The 20,329-nt window shown below is 43.8% G+C and overlaps 1 protein-coding gene across 1 annotated transcript; it reads left to right on the top strand.

Annotated features, from left to right (window-relative positions):
• Positions 1 to 3,269: 3,269 nt before the first annotated feature.
• LOC147614022 (homeobox-leucine zipper protein HDG2-like) lies at positions 3,270 to 9,088 on the top strand. Its single transcript, XM_086780353.1, has 11 exons — positions 3,270 to 3,580; positions 3,686 to 3,803; positions 3,909 to 4,094; positions 4,176 to 4,652; positions 5,577 to 5,678; positions 5,790 to 5,999; positions 6,116 to 6,290; positions 7,654 to 7,913; positions 7,994 to 8,083; positions 8,422 to 8,442; positions 8,693 to 9,088. The coding sequence occupies exons 1-11, from the start codon at positions 3,270 to 3,272 to the stop codon at positions 9,086 to 9,088; spliced, it is 2,346 nt and encodes a 781-aa protein (XP_086636479.1).
• Positions 9,089 to 20,329: the final 11,241 nt, after the last annotated feature.

Below are 20,329 nucleotides of genomic sequence, written 5' to 3'. Positions count from 1 at the left end.
CGTTCTTCCCCGAAGGATGTTCCTAGCCAACCGAAAGTTCTATAAGGCAATTTAAGGAAAGACTTCAGCCCCACAGTAGGACAGTCTTCCCAAAAAGCCAAAATAAACGTATCGGAAGTGTATATATAAAAAAAACACCCCGTCGGGATTTTGATTTTTCCCGACGGGGCTCGCCGGGTTATTGGTTTTCCCGGCGAGGCCCGTCGAAAAAAAAGCATATCCCAGCGGGACATTCTGGGACCCGCCTGGAAAAAGATAATCCCTTCAGGATTTACAACTTGAACTGGTTTTAACAAGTCATCAAAATTAACATGTGAATATAGGATGTGATCACACATTTTTTTATGTTAATAACATGTTTTGTTCACATGTTCACGCAATTGTGATCACGTTAACGTAATCCCTGTTACTAACTGTAAAAGGAAAATGATACAAAGAACCAATTCTTAACAAAAGGGTTGTGTGTTATAAAAGACCCATTCCTTAAGAAGGGCTGTGTGTTACAAGGTACAACTTGTTGTGTCAATTTAATCATGTCGATTACACCACCTCTGCACTCGAAAACACACCAAAACAATAATGTAGAGAAGGAATTTATAGGAATGATCCATTTTGTGTGTTATAAAAGATACATTCTATAACAAAAGGTGTGTTACAAAAGATCTCTTAACAGAAGGGTTGTGTGTTATAAGGTACATCTTGCAAGAGAAGCTCAGGTTATAAGGTTGTGTGCTACAAGAGCGGCTCAGGTTGGAAGCACTAAGCTTTGGCCTGAACTCTGCCTTGAAGGTCCTTGCACATCATCTATGATTCCCTTCTTTTCAGTACACGCTTTCTATTGTGTACGAAGGAGAAGTTCTTCTGGTAGCATATTGTTGATGTCCTTTTTGCGAAGCTCCACCAAAGCACATTCCTCTCTTATGCTTATATTGGTCAATAGAGATGAGGCCTCATCTACCACCTCAATGTCCATAACCTGGTTGGCTTGCAAGCAGCCTCTTGGTCCATTGAGGTGGTAGATGAGGCCTCATCTACCACCTCAATATCTATAACCTGGTTGGCTTGCAAGCAGCCTCTTGGTCCATTGGCACAAACACTCCATTGATATAGTGCTCCCGGCAATACCAAAATGATAGTATAAAAGTCTGGGTTGTGATCATGTACTTTGCCACAACTATATCAAGGACAATGTGGCAGTGTACATGTCCCACCTGTTTCATGAACCATTGGTTCGGCAATATCTTTGCCAATAATTCATTGTCCATTCATCTACAATCTAGCATTGTCTTGGTAACGTTAACATCAAACTCTCGAAACAGTTCCACAAAAATGTTGAAAGGCATAGATAACATGATCTTCACTAATTTTGTTGGAATGGTAGCCCGTAAATAAACATTGCACATCTCTGTATATCTTTCTTTGTGTGGATTCTACTCCAAAGCAATCAGGCGCACTGGCCATGCCAAATCTGTTCCTGTCTGCATCTAAAGGGAGTGCTTGGAGGTAACCTTTCGTGTGAGACCGGTCTTGAGGTTGGTAAAAATGATCATAAAAGAAGAGGCCTTCATCTGCAAGGCTTCCCCCAGTCCTGCCCTCATATTGTAACTGTCCATGAAGCACATGAATGACTCCTACAATGCACTCAATAGACCGCCACTTCTCTTAGGATGAGGGATAAATGTCTGAAAGCAGTGACACACAATACAATACATGTCCATAAAGCACATGGATGACTCCTACAAATTGAATGCACTCAATGGGCTGCCACTCCTTGTAGGATGAGGGATAAATGTCTGAAGCAGTGACACACAATATTCTCACACACAATACAATAAATATTTAAAGAAATGACAAAAACAATACATGAAAACCAAGAAGGTAAGCCAAACCTATAGTTTGGCCCGTGAGAGGTGGAAGCCTTGTCTCATATCCAGGTCTACCTCACCTTTTTGGGAACTGTCCTTTTAATGAATCGGCCTGGGCCCTAATTGTGAAGGTCTTTGGTCACTCCTTGTTGTGGAAACAAACCCTTTTAGGGGATCACGTGGAATCATATTCGAGCTGAATTCCTATGGGCCATTTGGAAATAGCATAACCATTATATATATGAGGATGTGTACCAAACATTTGGAAATAACGTATTCGAGCATTCGAGCTGAATTCGTATGGGCCATTTGGAAATAACGTAACCATTATATTTATGAGGATGTGTACCAAACAAGTTGTCCAAGATTTCTTGATGACATCTGCCTACAGATTGGGAAGCTAGAGTTGAGTTACTCTAGATTATATAGGAGAAGAGCACAGCTTATGGACATTGATGAAGAATCCCTCAATGTTTGGCCACCAACATAATTTGTTTTGCATAGTATTCAAGCTACCTTAGATTATATAGGAGGAGAGCAAAGCTTACCAAGGACATTGATGAAGAATCCCTCAATGTTTGGCCACCAACATAATTTGTTTTACATAGTATTCAAGCTACCTTAGATTTGTGTAATCCCGCCCATTGTGGCAAATTGTAAAATCTATCCTCATGTCTTGAGTGACTATAGTAGCTCTGTAATTTCTCTCTTTTAATTTCAAATGCTGTTTTGGTAATTTTTAAAAAAACACAGTAACAAAAAAAAAATCGGATTGTGTTGGATATAATCACCGGGTTAGTTTTTCAAAAGCGCATTTACGACGATCCTTTTCTCAGAATCGCGCCATCGCTGTCCCTCGTCCTCCTCCAGGATCTCAACATCCCCTTCCGCTATTGATGATTTTGCAGCAGCACGACACCACCACCACACCTTATCGCTGCCTCCTCCTATATATATCTGCTTACTATAGCCCACCATCATCATCATCTCCCCCGCACCTGCGTGCGCGGCAAGTATAACTTGTAATTCTCGAGAGCTTCCAATAATTATACCTGCGCCCCTCCTCAGTCCTCCCCCAAAATACCCGTCTAATTGTTGAAGACGACGCTGCACAATCTTCCCACATTTGTAGTATGCCCAGCTTTCCTCAAGGAGCTTATAGGGTTCCTGGTAATTAATCTCTGCTTCGCAATATTGATCAGTCCTTACCTCGCATGAAAGCTTGTTTAGGTCAGGTTTTGATGACGACAAATAAGGACTGTGCGTTACTTGATAGTATTGGATATGGCGGCACTCTTTTCACGAACCAATGCGCTCTGTCTCTGGTACGCACCCAATACAGTTATTCACCACGTCCAAACCTAATCTAAGCTACGTCATGACCTGCATGCTTGAGCTACTGCAATGCGTTTTGATGAATTACAGGATCGGCGAGGGCAGTATATAAGACAAATGGAGAAGAACAACAACGGCAGCAGCACGCAGGAAGTGCAAGGGCCGTTGATCCTTGAAAGCCTTTCGCCAACGAGCGTGCAGGAGAGGAACAACAGAAGCTCTGATAATGTTGGGGATATGGTGCGTCGTAATTGCAACGTCGTGCAGACAAGCTGCGATCAAGAACAGGGCTCCCTTGTTGATGGCGCAGAGCATGTACCTCGCCCTAATAAAAAACGCTACCATCGCCATGCCCCTGCCATAGTTTCCGAACTAGAAGCGTAAACTCTCTCTCTCTCTCTCTCTCTCTCTCACACACACACACACACACACACACACACACACACACACAAAACACCATTTTAAGAACAACTATGCTGCAGCAGTTACTTCAAAATATGTCCTCATCCTGATGAGAAGCAGAGGCAGGAGTTGAGCAAGCGCTTAGACCTTTCAGCTCGTCAGATCAAGTTCTGGTTTCAGAATCGGCGTACTCATGTGAAGGTGACCGGATATATACTGTGTTTTGTCAAGACGTGGAATCACCTTCTGCTAAGTACTCTTTGTTGTAACAAGTGATTGGCCATGGTTTGTCTTGAAATGGCTCAGACAAATGATAACCGGCGAGAGAACTCCAGCTTGAGGGATGAGAATGCACGTCTCAGAGCCGAAAACCTCACCCTCCGCGAAGCCATGAAGCATGTCTGTTGTCCGTCATGTGGCGGACCAACGAACATTGAGATGTCGATACAGGAGCAGCATATCAGAGTAGAGAATGCCCGCATGAGAGAGGAGGTCGGTACCAAACTCCTCAAATCTTACACTTCTTCTACATTGAACATCCTCACTTGATACATTCATGCAATATGTACACAGCTGGATGATTTCTATGCCCATGGTGCGAGGCGATACGAACGGCCAGCTGCCTTTGCTTCTTCATGTTTCAAGTCTTTTGTACAGGCAGACCCCACTCATGTCACGGGGAGCTGTAAGGCAGGCAGTATGTTTTTCCAGACTGATGCCTCCCATGACCTCATGACTAGTGCTCATTGCTTGGAAGCAGCCAATGCAGTGTCAGAGCTGCCCCCTTTTCTCACACCATTGGAGAAGAGCATGATCATGGAGCTTGCCATAGTGGCCATGGAGGAGTTCATCAAAATGGTGGAATTCAATGAGCCCTTGTGGGTCACCGCACCAGGCACACAGACAGAAGCTCTGGATTTTGATGAATATCTGCATCAGTTCCCTCGTGGCATTGGCCCAAAGCCCAGTGGGTACCGATCGGAGGCCTCCAGAGAGTCAAGCATCATTACAGTTGATGCCCACTTCATAGTAGAGTCTTTCCTTGACGCAGTACGTGGGTCCTTGTTTCTTTGAAGCTAATGAGCAGTGGGAGTGGGTATGTGTAAGAGTGTGCATGTAAGCCTATATGCATGTGTTATGTTTGTCTGTGTATAAGCATGAGTATGTTTGTCAGTGTGTGTGAGAGAGAGGGGGAGAGAGAGAGAGTATATGTATGTACGTATTTGCATAAGAGTGTGCTTTTCAGCATGTGTACTTGTGAGAGGTAAGAGTATGTGTGAATGAGCATGTGTATGTATCTGTCTATGTTGTGTGTGTGTGTGTATACGAGTGTGCACGTGAGTGAGTTTGTGCGTGTAGGGTGCAACTTTGGAGACTGAGGTTCTGTCTGTCACAACTATTCTGTCAACAATTTGAAAGCAGACTAATAGTGCTGATTGTTATGAATTTGTGGGGCATTTGAAGTGGTTTATCAGCCTTTATAGTGCATAATCTTGAAATAGAGGTTTGGCAAATAAAGATTTTTGGACTAAAAGCATGAGTGTGAGGGTGTTGTTGTTGTTGTTGTATCACGTGTGTGTGTGTGTGTGTGTGTGTGTGTGTGTTGGGGCCCATTTGCAGCTGTTTTAGGACTGCTTCTGAGTGTACATGTGCGCCTTAAAAGAGAAGCACATCCTCTGTCTAAATCCACCAAAATTTTGTACAAAGGAAAAAAATGATATCGTGTGTGTGCGCGCCCACACAAGCATGCGTGCATGTGTGTATGACACGCATGTGTGTGAGTGTGCATGTGTGCGTGTATTGTGAGTGTGTGTGCATGCTTGCACGTGCATGAGTGCATGTGAGCTCTTGAGAGTGCTTGTGTGAGAGCATGTATATGTCTTTGAGTATCTTAATAGACATTAGTTTCCAATCATCAATGTCCCTTGATGTATTCTCTTATTGTTGATACGTCTCCATTAACTTTGCACTCAGAAGGATTGGATGAATCTGTTCCCTTGCATTGTAAGCAAGGCGGAGGTGGGCGAAGTTATCTCAATCGGGACACCTGTAACCCACAACGGAGCCCTTCAGTTGGTATGTGAGTCAACTCATTATAGGAGCATGTTAGCATAATGTGTAGATAGTTCATGTGGTCACTTGTCCCTCTCTTTACCAGGCCTCATGACCAGTGTAATGTGAATGCAGATGTTTACTGAGCTCCAAGTTCCTTCCCCATTGTTACAGACTAGAAAGTTCTATTTTCTACGCTTCTGCAAAATGTTTGGGGAGGGTACTTGGGCCATTGTAGATGTCTCCGTAGACAATCTTCGAGGAGATTGCCCATCCAAGGAACACAAATGCCGGAGGAGGCCGTCGGGTTGCGTCATCCAGCAGCTGAAAAATGGGGTTTCGCATGTAAGGGCCGGTTCTTATGAATGAACTTAGAGATGTAGCGTACCTCTTTACTGAGATATGGATAAGGCAGCTATGAAACTGAGTTCATTTTCCCTTTTTGGGCTGGGGTCCCTCAGGTTTGCTGGGTGGAGCACGTGGAGTTTGATGACATCATGTGTCATAATCTGTACAAGCCATTGATAGTGAGTGGCAAGGCTTTTGGTGCTCAAAGATGGATGGCAATGCTTAAAAGGCAGTGTGAGCGCCAGGCTATTATAATAGCAAATGGACTGTCAAGCAGAGTTGCAGGAGGTGAGCTATCTATACTAATGCCAATTACTTCTGATCATCAAGAGTAGTAATAAGGTGATGTGATTGTTCAACTGAGGCACCACACGTCAGGTACGGTTGGGTGCCAGGGATCGTTTACCCAGGACGGGCTGCGACCAAAACATTGGACTCTCAGTGAGGTGGGTAGCTTCACTGGGAACCATTTCCCCTTAATAATAACATGCATGGGAGAGGTGAGCTATCTATACTATGCTACTTACTTCCGATTATCGAGTATCCCAGCCCTTATTGGTAACAAGCATAGGAGTCGTGAGCTATCTATGCTAATGGCAATGACTTCCAATTATCAAGTATCCCACCCCTTATTTGTAACAAGCATGGGGGAGGTGAGCTATCTATGGTAATGGCAATCACTTCCCATCATCAAGAATAATAATGTGTGAGGCACCACGTAGTTGGTCAGGTACGATTGGGGCGCCGGGGATAGCCAGCAATAGTTATAAGCCCAAGCAGGGCTGTGATGGGGCGCCGGGGATAGCCAGCAATAGTTATAAGCCTAAGCTGGGCTGTGACTAAATATTTATCCCGGAGATTGTTAACGCAAGGTGGATTTGACTAAATATTAGATTCTCAGTGAGGTGGGTACCCTCGGTAGTAGGAACCATTTGCCTTTATTGCTTACCTGCAATAGAAGTATTTCTGGTCATCCAATTGCTTCACACTTCAAGTTTTTCTATCTTGAAGATGCTAAATCATGCAACTTGATCAATCACTAGCTCAAGCCATACATGAGAACCCTAGGATTTGATCCCATGCCCTCACGTAGAGAGTCAGTGAGCAAACTATTTGCGTAGCAATGGATGGGTGCAATCCCACTCCGCTGAAAAGGTACTCAAACCAAAGAAAAGCCCGGGGGGAAGTGAGGGGGAGAGGGGGGATCGCAGTCGCTTTAGGTAGTGGCTGGTTGTTGGTTGCCGCCATGTACAACAAGAGTCTGAGTATTATACCATATTTTAAGATGTGAGCATATCAGGGCTAGCAGTCCCTTGCCCTCAAACACACCTAACTAGGTATGTTTTACTCTCCGTGGTAGCTTAGTGATGTTGAAGCCTGAAGTTTAAAACAAACCCTTTTCATATACGTGAAAAGAGACATACCCAAAACTGAATATGCATTACATCAGTCATCCTATACACACACACATGCTCACACATGCATGTATGTGCATGTATGTATGTATTCATGTATGTATGTGTGTGTGTATGTACACATGAGTGGGTGTGTGTTTGTGTGCGTGCACCCGCATGTGCATGTCACACACACACACACACACACACACACAATTCTTAACAGTCGGATCTGATTTACTCAGTGCTCGCCAAAGAGGAAGCCAACAAGGTAACGCTACTGAAGCTAGCACAAAGCATGACGGTGCAGCTTTGCAACCTCGTAAGTGCTTCATCGATGTGGATAACATTGTCACGAAGCAACGGCGATGAGGAGGTGAGGGTGATGACTTGCGAGAGCTCCTCTCTTTGTCCTGAGCCTTTTGGAGTGGTGCTTAGTGCTGCAACCTCCATCTGGCTGCCAGTGCCCCCCCAGCTGGTCTTCCAGTTCCTAACCAGCCCTCAAGCACGGAAGGAGGTGAGATAAGTATCAGCTCTGGTTAGCTCTGCTTAGCTTATGAATGAAGTGACTTACGTGGATTGGTGGGGCCCCTGCAGTGGGATATCTTATCTCTCAATGGCTCTATCGAAGAGCTGGTCAGCGTCTCTAAGAGCCAAGAGCCTGGAAACTACGTCTCACTTATGCAGGTAGTATATAAACACCATACCTAATTTTACAATAAGCATTCGGCATTTCCCCCTATGTGAAAAGGGGGTTGCTTCTTTTTTTTTGTTAGTGTTCAACATCATGAGCTTTTGCAGGGGAGGCTCTGCATGCTTAGCCAGGTGCTTTGGGAGACTTGGGACTGGTGGCCCCGGATAAGGGGGCCCCGTGGAAATGTGCTAGCTCAACAAACTCATGATGTTGTTTGTATTGTGGGAATCATGGTTGGAGTTTGTAACCATGTCTTGCCATCAGCATTTATGGCAGCACAGCATGAGTTTCTGCCATGGAGGCATCTTGTTTGTAGCAAGGTGGCCAGCAGGTTATGGGCAGGGGCCGGGCAGTCCCAGAAAGGGCCGTGCCTTGACCCACCAACCATGCGTAGTTTCAGCAGAAGCCTATGATGTGGAATACCATACAAGGAACAAAGGCCCTTTTCATGTAGGAAAAATGCCCCAAACTCACCTGCCTTCAGTGTGTTCCAGATATTAAGAGGGAAGCACATTGCTAATGCATATGATGACTCTTGAATGTGATCCTTTTGACTCGTCTTCATTGTGATCCTTTTAACTGGTCCTCGTTTTCAAGTGCAGCCTTTGAGAGGAGACATGCTCATATTCCAGGATTGTTGTAGTGATGCTTCAGGCTCCTCATTTGTGTATGCCCCCGTGGACCTTGCTTTCATGGATGCAGTTAAAAAAATTACTGAGAGTGGGGATGCCAATCCCTCATGTGTGCCTTTCTTGCCCTGTGGCTTCATCATCATGCCGGATGGGCGGGTTCCACATGAAGAAACAGGGGTCCCTTCTGAGGCGGTAGTGGATGCTGGCTCGCTAGTCACGGTGGCATTCCAGCTCCTCGTCAGTGGCATGTCCAGAGCCAACAAGCTTTCCCTGGAGTCCATCAACACGGTTAATGCTCTGATCCGCAAAACAGTTTGCAACATCAAGGGTGCCCTGTTGGCTGAAGAAGCAAGCATGGCAGAATGAAAAAACACATTTTTTTGATGCCTTCTCAAGGGAGACAAATCCTTGCTACTAAAGATGAGTCCCAAAGAGTTCCCTTTTTGCCAGCCCACTCACAACCACTTTAAGTCTGGTGTCTATGGTGAGCAGAGACGGATTCTTGCAAGCTTGGAGGAAGAGTATCTCACCAGCCACCTTCAGTTTTGTTTAACAGAATTTGAATATAACATACACATGCATACATATGTAGAGACGAACCATGGGCAGCATTACACTCACAATTATACACATACAATAGTTGTAGAGAGGGTAGCCACAGTTCTATACATATTACAATACAACTAGAGGACATCAAATAGGCTTGGTAGTGTTAACACTATAACTTTATGCCCCCTAAGCTTTTTGTATACATACCTTTTACTGACAAGGAACTGTCAAAAGCCAAGACAATATATACATAGTGGAGCCATAGAGGGATTCATCGTCTTGTATTTTTTGGTAGATACTCATTTTTGTTAACTTCAACATGTGCATGTTTTTGTCAGTCACTCTTAACATCATCTTCTTCTATATACATTAGTGGAAAGCTATGGCTTGTGCTTTTATGGAATCCTTATATAGTAAAGATGAATTAATTTATTTGCATCATGGGAAATTCAGTAGGTCATGCAAGCATGTGGTATTGTTGTATGGGAGCCCCCCTTTATTAGGGCTCAATGCCCTGATTTCAACGCTAGTTTTATGCTCAGGAGAAGTTAAGATGTAGCTCTCCCTGAGCTGCCTGCCTGAGAATTTGCCTGGAAGGTTTGTTCTACCGAAAGCTTTCATATCCAAAGGTCATTCATAAGGAAGAGTGAAAATACAAAAGAATTAACTTAAAGCAGATCTTTTATCAGCAAACACTTTTACTAGGCACACAGTCTTGGATTCAGAGTAATCTGTTTAACCATTGTCAAAAACCACTGAAAATTTGTTTTCTCTTTCCTTAATAGACGTCTATGTTTACCAACGTCCCATATTGTCAACGAGAATTGTTGGACTTGAAAAGGGTGATAAAATGATGAGGCCTCCTATTGGGGATGTATACATGGGGGACTGTGGGACATAGTAGCTAAGGCCTTGGGAAGTCGCCTCCATTCTAGCTCTTTGCTCCATGGCAGTTTTTTGGGTTGATCGGGTACTTAAGTTATCTATTGCAGTTCTAGCATAGTACTTCAGACCAAGTCACAAGCAGCACATGGTAGCTAAAAAATGAGACATCTCTCTCTCTCTCTCTCTCTCTCTCTCTTAATAAGAAGTTGTTCATTGACAAGAAAGGTCTTTGCAAACATGTAGTCTCAATGGCTCATTTCTTAATAGTCGGCAAGTAGCAGAAAATGTGATTTGGCATCATCCTATGAGGTCACAATTCTTGTACTTGGGAAGATCCGTGTGATCAGTGTAAATGTTGTGCAATGTTATGATTCCCCCAGCGGAACCTCGAACCTCGTAGACAGGTTGTGTGTGTAGATGGACCACTTATATCGGCATTACATCCTGCAAGATGAAGCACACAGTGGCAACTCTTGGAAAATTAACCCTAATAATAGTGATTGGAAAGCTCACAAATGCGTTTCCACATGAGCTGATTTTTGCACATTGCCTTGACACCAAAGATTTGTATGTGATGGAGGCCGGCGGTATGATTAGTGATTGGAGAGATATCTGGAGAGAGAGAGAGAGAGAGAGAGAGAGAGAGAGAGAGAGAGAGAATGCATCTTCTACCTTCAAAGAATCATGCACTGACCCTTGTGCTTACATTGGTATGGCCATGTCTTCTATTGGTTGTGTCTTTATGAGCCATGAATTTTAAAGGGGAATGTTTTTTCTGCAAGAGCTTACACCAACAGATGGAGCATATTTTGGACAGCAGCGTCCTTCATCTGTTTGAAAATACCCTTGCTGGTAACCCTAAAAGCCTCTAAGAAACTAAAATAGACTTGATTTAGGGGATATACGTGTGTGTGGGTTAAGTTGGGTCTATGGGTAGTTTAGTGTGTTTATACATATAGTATAGTATGTGTATGTATATATAGTTAGATATGTTATGTGTGTATTTGTGTGGATGTGTATGCCCTGGTTCAATGTCCGTATGGTAGATATGTATACGTGGAGTTTGGATGTAGGTACTCTTGGCGACCGGGAGAAGGGAGCTACACTGGAACAGAAGGAGAAAAAGGCAAGAGCGCATCTGGTGGAGGCAGCCATATACAGAGGAGAAGAAAAAGCGTGGGAAAAAACATCGACGCGGAGGAACCGAAAGAGAGCAAACAATTTCATCACAAGGGGACAACTACGCAGGAAATAGAGAGATAGAGTTGGAGGTCATTGAGCATACAAGAGGTTCAACGCAAGAGGGGAGTTCTGGTTGGAGCGAAAAGGGAAGAACTGTCGGCAGGAGGAAAGAGGTCGCAACCATGGTACTTGGTTCGTTGGGCAGAGGATGGCAAGGATGCGAAGCCTTGTGGGAACAACCTCTAGGATTTTTGGAAAAAGCAGCTTTTGTTTTTTATTAAGAGGCTCTATATATTCAAAGAGACACGCCGCGAATCTGGAAGGCTAGAGAGAGACGCCACGAATCAGTAAGCAGGAGACACCGTGAATCAGAGGAACCGTGAATCTGAAGGAAAAGGCGGGAGGAGAAAGAGCTCGCGTAAGAGACAGTGGGGAACGCCGTAGTGGAGAAAAAGGTGGCTTTTCACATGTAGTGGCAGCCTCAAATTCATTCGGGAAGAATGCGTTACTGAGAGCTGCGGCCTCGCTAAACGAAATCATCTAAAACTAGTAAACTCCTTGACGATCTATCGAGCAGAAGAGGCTATAGCTTTTATGCTTATACAATTGGTATCAGTCATCCTTACCGGAAACAATTAAAGAGCCTTCTTTCTTTTTACAACATCCATGGCCGGGTACTTGAAGCTTGGGCACATCAAAGCAAGAATTCGTCCTTAACTACCACTCCGGAGCACAATAAACCTCATTCCACATCAAACTACTCTTACCATAAAGAGCACAACACCACTTGAAGTAAAGTTTGAACACTCAATGAATCTCTCAGTGAATCTGTTTGCCGAAAAAGTTTGTTGCTTTGTGAACCATATAAGTGTGTGTCAAAAATTCACGTGACCGGGTGCTTTACATCCAGTAAATTTTGTTTGGGAAAGTGCTTGTGTGCTTGCAACTCATTGGAGTCCCTGCGACTTGTGGCCAGGGATTACGTTAACGTGATCACAACAACGTGAACACGTAAACAAAACATGTTATTAACACAAAAAAATATGTGATCACATCCTATATTCACATGTTAATATTAATGACCTGTTAAAACCAGTTCAACCTGTAAATCCCTAAGGGCTTATCTATTTCCCAACTGGATCCGAATTAGCCCGTCGGGATTTAATCCTTTCCCTACGGGCCTGCCGGGAAAAAGCAATAACCCGGCGGGCCCGTCGAGAAAAGATTAAATCCCGGCAAGCTTATTTATATATATATATATATACTCTCAGTACAGCTGTTTTGGCTTTTTGGAAAGATTGTCCTACTGTGGGGCTAAAATCTTTCCTTAAATTACCTTATAGAACTCCCAGTTGTTGGCTAGGAACATCCTTCGGGGAAGAACGTCCTTATTTTAAGGGCTAAAATCTTTCCTTAAATTACCTTATAGAACTCCCAGTTGGCTAGGAACATCCTTCGGGGAAGAACGTCCTTATTTTAAGGGCTATTGACTTTCCTATAGGGTGTCCTAAGGCTATTGAGCTACTAGTCCTCAGTTCTTAGAATTGGGGGCAAGGTGTGGTTCGTAGCTAATACCTGCGGAGATATAGGAACAAAGCTAGAGCCATTTTCTCTTTTCTTTTTTGAGCAGCGCAAGTAATCTATTCTGTGCTTGCTATTATTTTTTATTCTATAAATTGGAGCCATTAGTCCTACTCAGGGGCTTGTATTGGTTCTTGATACTAGACATGGTCCATAGTAGACAGGGGTCTAATGTCCTATACTAGAGTATTGGGCAGAAATAGATCCTCGATTTGATTTGATTTGTCAATGTTAGATGAGGTCTATTGTCCTATACTAGAGTAATGGGCAAAAATAGATCTTTGTATTGTGTAAAGTATCCTTAATTGGGTACGTAAAAAATTCTTCGTTGGGGGTGTAATGTGCATTGTATACATGTTATCAATTTTATGTACCTTAATTTTAAAACTTACATTTAATTGCAATCTAAAGTTTGAATGATAATAATTTGAGAGACCCAAAATTTTAAGACATGCATTAGGATCTTAGTACACAGGCACTCTATTAGGGAGCATAGCACCTGGTGGTTGCTTGAGTGCCTTCTCTAGGGTATAGTTCCTTGTTAATCGTGGTGTAGCCTACCACTCATATATGGACGTGGCATGCCGTTGGTTTTACCACGATTAAGAGTGAGATGATATCTAAAGGGATCATGTCTTTAACTGCTTCCACTACTAGCCCTTACTTAGATATACTAGTATGCACCTGCACATGCACATAGTGTCTCTTATGCTTTTGTTTTTTGATCAAATATGCTTTGTGTGAAGAGAGATAGAAAGAGAAATCTATTAAGAATCGCATAGTTCAACATGCCGCCATCTATGTACATAAGAATTTTGATTGTTGACACTAGTAGTTCCTACTTAGGTCTTCCAATAGTACGTACAAGCACATGTGGAGACTCGATGATCACGTTTGTAGTGGTTCTTATATTTTTATTTTCCAATGCATTCATAATTGTATAGGAATGTTTGTTTTCTAATTCATAAGTTACTGTGTTGTTACTTTATTTGTATACTCATTCATTGTTCTTATTCTTTTTGAATAGCTTAATTGAGATGGAAGAAAATGTTGGACCTAGTGATAGAACCCAAACACAAAATAATAGAAAAAAGAAAGCACCTGGGATAGAGTGGCAATATGCAGTTAATATTGGCGATCGATTCATAGACTGGGAGTGAAATCGGTTGGGACACCCCGACTCAGAGAAGAACACTTTCTAGGTGGAGCGTCGAGAAAAATGGGTCGCACATGTACCCATCCCGGTGCAGCTCTGGTGGCCAAACGCTTGAGAGAAGAAATGCAGAAGAAGGATGCAAGAAGATATTACACATCTATTCCTGCAGGTCCAAGGACGCAAGAACATTGTAATTCTAATGATCAAACTCCAGAAGCATCGTCAGCTTGTGCTCCAAACGTGAACGTGCAGCCTGAAAGCAATCAATCCAGTGCGTCTTCTTGTAAGCGGTACTTTGATGCAGGGAAGGTTCCCATGCGTCAAACTTCATGACATGAAAGCATGCGTAATAGTTTGCTTGATGACGCATAGCTCCCTCTTGCCGAAGCGATCTTTTTATTAGGGAGTGCTATGATGATGGTGGACAATGAGCATTGGAAGAGAGCATGGAAGAAAATAGGCGAGTTTGGAGCCGGATTTTCACCGCCCACATACCACGCTATGCGCAATGAATTGCTGAAAAAATGCTATGCTCAGGTGAAAGAACGTGTGCACAGAGTAATTCTCAACAATATAGAACTTTTTGGATGCAGTATCATCAGCGACGGTTGGTCCAACGTACAAAGAAAACCATTAGTCAATATAATGGTTGTTTTACCACGAGGTGAGACTTTCGTACGTGCTGTGGACTCCGCTGGATCGATCAAGTCTGGGACTTACATTGTTGATGTAATTACCTCCATGATAGAGGAAGTGGGTGCCACAAATGTAATTCAAATCGTGATGGACAATGCAAAAAATTGCACCAATGCCAGTAGAATCTTGAAGCGACAGTACCGGCACATTTTTCCACGGGAGCTGGTTGTAATACACATAGTTTGAATCTTGTCTTGAAAGATTGGTACAAAAACGATGATACCAAATGGTTTGCCGGGATTGTTAATACAGCTCGCCAACTTGTGAGATTCATGCTGAAAAGACAGCGAGTACTAGACATTTTCCATCCTCGCATGTCAATTATGCTCAAGCTTCCTGGTGAGACGAGGTTTTGTACTCACTTCTACACTTTTGAGTCTCTTCTTCGAAACAAAGATGCCATTTGCGAAACATTTACATGTATGGCATTCCATGATTGGGAGAGTACTCAAAGTGAAAAAGTTAAAGATAAAATCAAGATCTTGAAGACAGTGCTCATGAAGAGAACCTGGTGGAACAATGTGATAGATGTGTATCATGTTATGATGCCAGTTATGTATGCCATATGAAACCTTGCCCAAAGGGCACCCAATCTTGGAAAAGTATGGATGCAATGGTAGACAGTTCAACGGAGTTTGGAGTGCCCTGAAAAGTTGCAGCATTCGGTCATGGAAAAGCACTCGCGTGTACCATTCTCCAGTCAACAGAGAAAAATCCTCTTGAAATACTTCCATGCTAGATGGATTGGAGCGCACACCCCATTACACAGTGCCCTTACATGCTAGATCCTGAATACTGGAATATGGAATTGATGTCTAATGTTGAGGTGGTTCAGGATTTCTACGAAGTGGTAAACACTTTCTATGGGAATATTGAAGATCGTATAAAATGCATAAAGGAAATGACCTCATTTCATTTAAAAGAAGGTCTATTTTCAAATGCTCTTGTTCAGCAAATGGCTAGAGAACAACCGGCATGGAAGTGGTGGATGATGAATGGTGGTGAACACTACGCGTTACTACGTAATCTTGCAATGAAGGTCCTGAGTCAGTGCTCTTCAAACTCGAGTTCAGAAAGAAACTGGAGCTCGTACAAATACATTCACAGCACTATTCGCAAATCGACTTCTTGTAGAACGAGCAAATAAACTTGTATACATGTACTGCAATGAAAAAATTCTACAACACATCGAGAGCGAAGAATATGAAGAAGATATGCCCAGGTGGATGTATGGTTGTGAGGACATGGAAGACGAGCACTTTGATGTGGGACCTGTGCTGTGCACGAGTCTTGAGGTAGAAGAGAACCTCGATATTGAGTTCGATGACCTTAATGTAGCATGTGACAGAATACAGAATGAAAGAATACTAGAGCAAGATGTAGAAGTAGAGGAGGAGGGAACACTGCCCTTAAATTTGAAAAACTGAAATGTACATGGATTTTAAGTGAAATGTTTGCAACTTGTCGCTTCATTAAGAGTACTTGTACAATAAGTTTTCATCATAAAAGAGATTTCGAATAGCACGTTGTCGTGCTGTGGCACGTCTATGCAGTGAAAGCATGTTCAGGTATCCGCTCAGATACAGTGGCATGTGTTGGAGCACTTAATGTGTGTAGTCACCGAGGTCTACTAGCAAAAGACCGAGCACTCCCTATGAATATGAGCTCAATTATGGACGTGGTTCTAAGACAAAGTATAAAGTGATACACTGGCATGGTTGATTTCTTTTGGGATATACAGGGCATTTAAAGATGGGACACTCTAATTCATGTGGATGCGGCCAGCGGTGGTTTTGTGGTACCATTTTTGTACCCGGAGATAGAGTGGGATTTTAGGTTACCATGTGTGAGGAGCATTGATGTGAGTGGCCATTATTGAGGCATGAGAAAAATAAATGAAATATATAAGACAAGTGGCCAATAATATAAAGGGACACATGGAAGCTTTGTGAGGGGGCCAACGCAGCCGCCAGCATGTGAAGAAAACGACTAGAAGGCTGGCGAGCTGGGCACGTGAAAATTGCTGAGGAGGTGCAGGAAAAAGTACCGGACGGGCTGAAGCTGCTGAGGGGGGTCTGCAGAGAAAAAAGACCAGAGGCGCCAACTAACCAGGGGGAATAAAATAAAGGAGGCGGCTTCTGTTCATGCCATGCAGGGTTTCGAATTACTGAAGAAATCAGGCTGCTTCTATTGATACGCCTCCTAAAGCTTCAGTCAAGTGAAGAAGTGAGCCGCTTAGAGGAGGGAAGCTCTGGGTGACGTGCGCAGCCACAGGCATGCAGAAAAAGGAGAGCTCTTTGATGTAGCAGGTTGCCGCCTGAAGCGAGGCTCTGGGGCGTGTGCATAGGTGAGCATGATAGGGCCGTTTCGGAGGGGGCTGCTGGGGGATGCGCACAGGGGGACTTCCGGGGTGAAGGAAGACTAACACAGAGAAGAAGAAAGGGAAGGCGACTCTGAAGAGCAGCGACGCTGATAGGCTGGGGCGCAGCTGTCGACAAAAAGCAAAGAGAAGGCAAGGTGGGATACGGCTCTTGGCACACAAGCTAAGGTACGACGTAGGAAGGAAAGAAACATTGACCAGCCAGGGCCATAAGGCAATCAGCGGACGGCAGCAGCCTGCTGGCCGACCAAAGAGAGGAGAGGCGCACCACAACCAGGCCCAAAAGCAAAGAGGAGAGACGGCCATCATAAAGCAGAGAGAAGGCGGGGCTGAGAGTGGAGCCTACACAGCACGTCAAGGTGCATCCAAAGCAAGGAGCGAAGACGGGCCAGCCAATCGCACAGCAAGCAAAAAGAAGAGGTGGGGATGGGACAGGTGCATTGGCAGACAGTAGCGCTATCCCAAAGCCAAAGACAAAAGCCATAGATTACATCATTGAGGATTGGAGCTTTGAACAAAGAGGACTTGCTTAGCTCAAGAGATGAAGCTCCAGGTTCAATGAAGATTGTATCTGATATGATGAGGATGCAAGTTTGAGGTTCTACTTTCTTGAGTCCACTTGTGGATGTTCACTTTCATGTCTATGTTTTTGTTCTTCTCGTGTATGAGTCCCCTGTCTCAGGGTTGTTGAGACATCTTTTTTAGCAAGTGCAAAGATGACTGAGGATTTGGTTTGAACATATGATAAATGGGATGATAGTGATACACGATGATATTTCTATGATGTTTGAGTGTTGTTCTGGATGAATCTATATTACATGGTATCAGTTGTGGATGAGCATGTTGACTTGTTTGAAGGCTGTTGGGACTTTTCTTGGAATGAAGGTTTAAGGTACGAGGGTTACAGAACACATTAGTTGGATTGTAAGGGATTTGAAAGCTACTCTCACAGCCAGAAACCTCGCGCTTTCCCAGCGACACCGCCCACGTCACGACAACGTTTCCTCTTGTAACCTCGGTTGCTTGTATTCTCCTGTCATCCCCCCGAACATAGCATATACGCCTTGACTCAAAGACACACCGCACAGAGGACATGTGGATGCGTTCTGCATATGCCTCACCGAACATACAAGGTGATAATAATGTCCACATGGCAGTGAGTAGTGGCCACTCCACCCGTCGAATACTTTATCACATATAGGACATAAGTCGGTGGGGAGGAGCTAGCAACAGCCACATTAGGAACCCCCACAAGCTCAAGATGCACAAGGAAGTGCGAGATGTGGTTCCCTTGTCTCGCTGGCCTCAAGCGTTGTGACAGGCCTTGTACATCCTGGCTGAGCTGGGTGAGCTGTGCTTCAACCCTTTTGTTGGACAAGGGAGGGGGGCTTTGTAGCTGTGTCAGCCTCTGCGCCTCTTACTCTTTCTGTGCAAGCTTGGTCTCCAAGGTCTCTTCTACCTTGCTCAGCTCCAATCTAGCCCCTTCCACCATCAGAGCAAGTTCTTCTCTTGTAAATGTTACCGTTTCTTTGCGTATGTCATGTGTGCTGACCTGGTCTCTCTGGAGGCGAAGTCCACTGGAGTTCCTTCGACAAATTGAACATATAACATTTTGGCAAAGTATAACGGGGCATCTACATTATGAAGAGGATGACCGTATACTTCTAGAAATATTCGCTCGGCGTTCAATCTTATGTCATCTATGATGCACCGAGACACCTTCCATCTCCCCTTCTTTATCTTTGCTTCAGAGCACGGCCATATCTGTCTGATCATTTCTTTGGAGACCTGTTTATTGATGTCTTTCCATTGGGCATAAGTAGGATTTGCCCATTTTGATAACCTAGAAGCTGTCCTTGTTGTCGCGCGGGCGGTCAGTCCATGTGCTAGAGCTTTCATTCGTTCGTAGGCGTTCTTGGCTAACTCTTCACGCTCAATATGTTGTCTTTCCGCCATAGCTGCACAAAAAAAATTGATATAGTAATTAAATGAACCATTTTGTAACATATAAGACATTAATCATTGAGATAAAACACAATTTTAACACCATGGATAGGGGGATGGAATGCAATAATCAATAAGACTTATCTAATCAACAAAAGTACACGTCAAACGGTATACACAAACCAAGAGTTCATAAGAGGAAGTGGCAACACACTATCAACAACACAAACTTGAAAGAGAATTCATCATCCATTATAAAATTGGATCAAAAGATCATTGATGATCATCCATTACAAAACTACAGTGAAAGAGAGAGAAAGTTCCACTAGAGGACGTTGCGCCCTAGCTGGTTCAGTGTTCAAAGATCTAAAAAATTCGGCTACTTGAAGAAGAGACTTTCTCTCTTCATCACACGAGTAGATAGCAGGCACCATCCAGTTCCGGACCCTATGTACTATGGCGTCCATGGTGGCTTTATCATGAGAGCTGCCATCCATCCAATGCTCTTGCACTACCTTCCAAAAATCATACAATACCTCTAGTAAGTATCTTAGGGCAAAAACGTCACTCGCCATAGTATATGCATCTCTCGCCATGGGATCGTAAATCTCCGGGGCTAGCCACGGTCGCTTATGCCGCTCTCTATCAGCATAGGACTGGGCATCTGCCACCTTGTCCGGATTATTCCTTGCATCATATACAAAATTGAGCAATATTCTTTGATTTGGGGTTCTTAACAAAGCTCCCCAATCAATAATGCCAATGCGTGGCTTTAACTCTCTAGTAAAATCTAATACCACATTAAATGGATGCAAATCTGTATGTACAATGCCTGCCATATGAGCAGCCACCATGCCATCCACAAGAGCGTGCATAATGTGTGGCATTATACAAGGATTTTTTGTTCCTCTGATCACAAGTTTTTTTTTGTTAATAACATATGTTAACATGTTAATAACATGTTCACAGCTTAACATGTTCACAAAATGCCAGGTAGAGGGCCACCTGAAAACCAGCAAAAATCCCGCCGGGATTTTATATTTTCCCGGCGGACCCGTCGCCGGGAAATAGAGTAATCCCGGCGGTCCGCATGCGGAACCGCCGAGAAAACGTAAAATCTCGTGGCGGGCCCGCCGGGGTCGTCACACGAATCCCGGTGGGCTATATTTTTTATAAAAGAAAGCCCCCTGGGGCCCTGCACAGAGGTATTTTCTCTGTCTGGGCTTGGGAGGAG

The sequence above is a fragment of the Cibotium barometz genome, chromosome 42, assembly GCF_041138505.1.
Source record: "Cibotium barometz isolate CiBa-2024 chromosome 42, ASM4113850v1, whole genome shotgun sequence".
Classification (NCBI taxonomy): Eukaryota; Viridiplantae; Streptophyta; class Polypodiopsida; order Cyatheales; family Cibotiaceae; genus Cibotium; species Cibotium barometz.
This window is presented reverse-complemented; position numbering and strand designations above follow the sequence as displayed.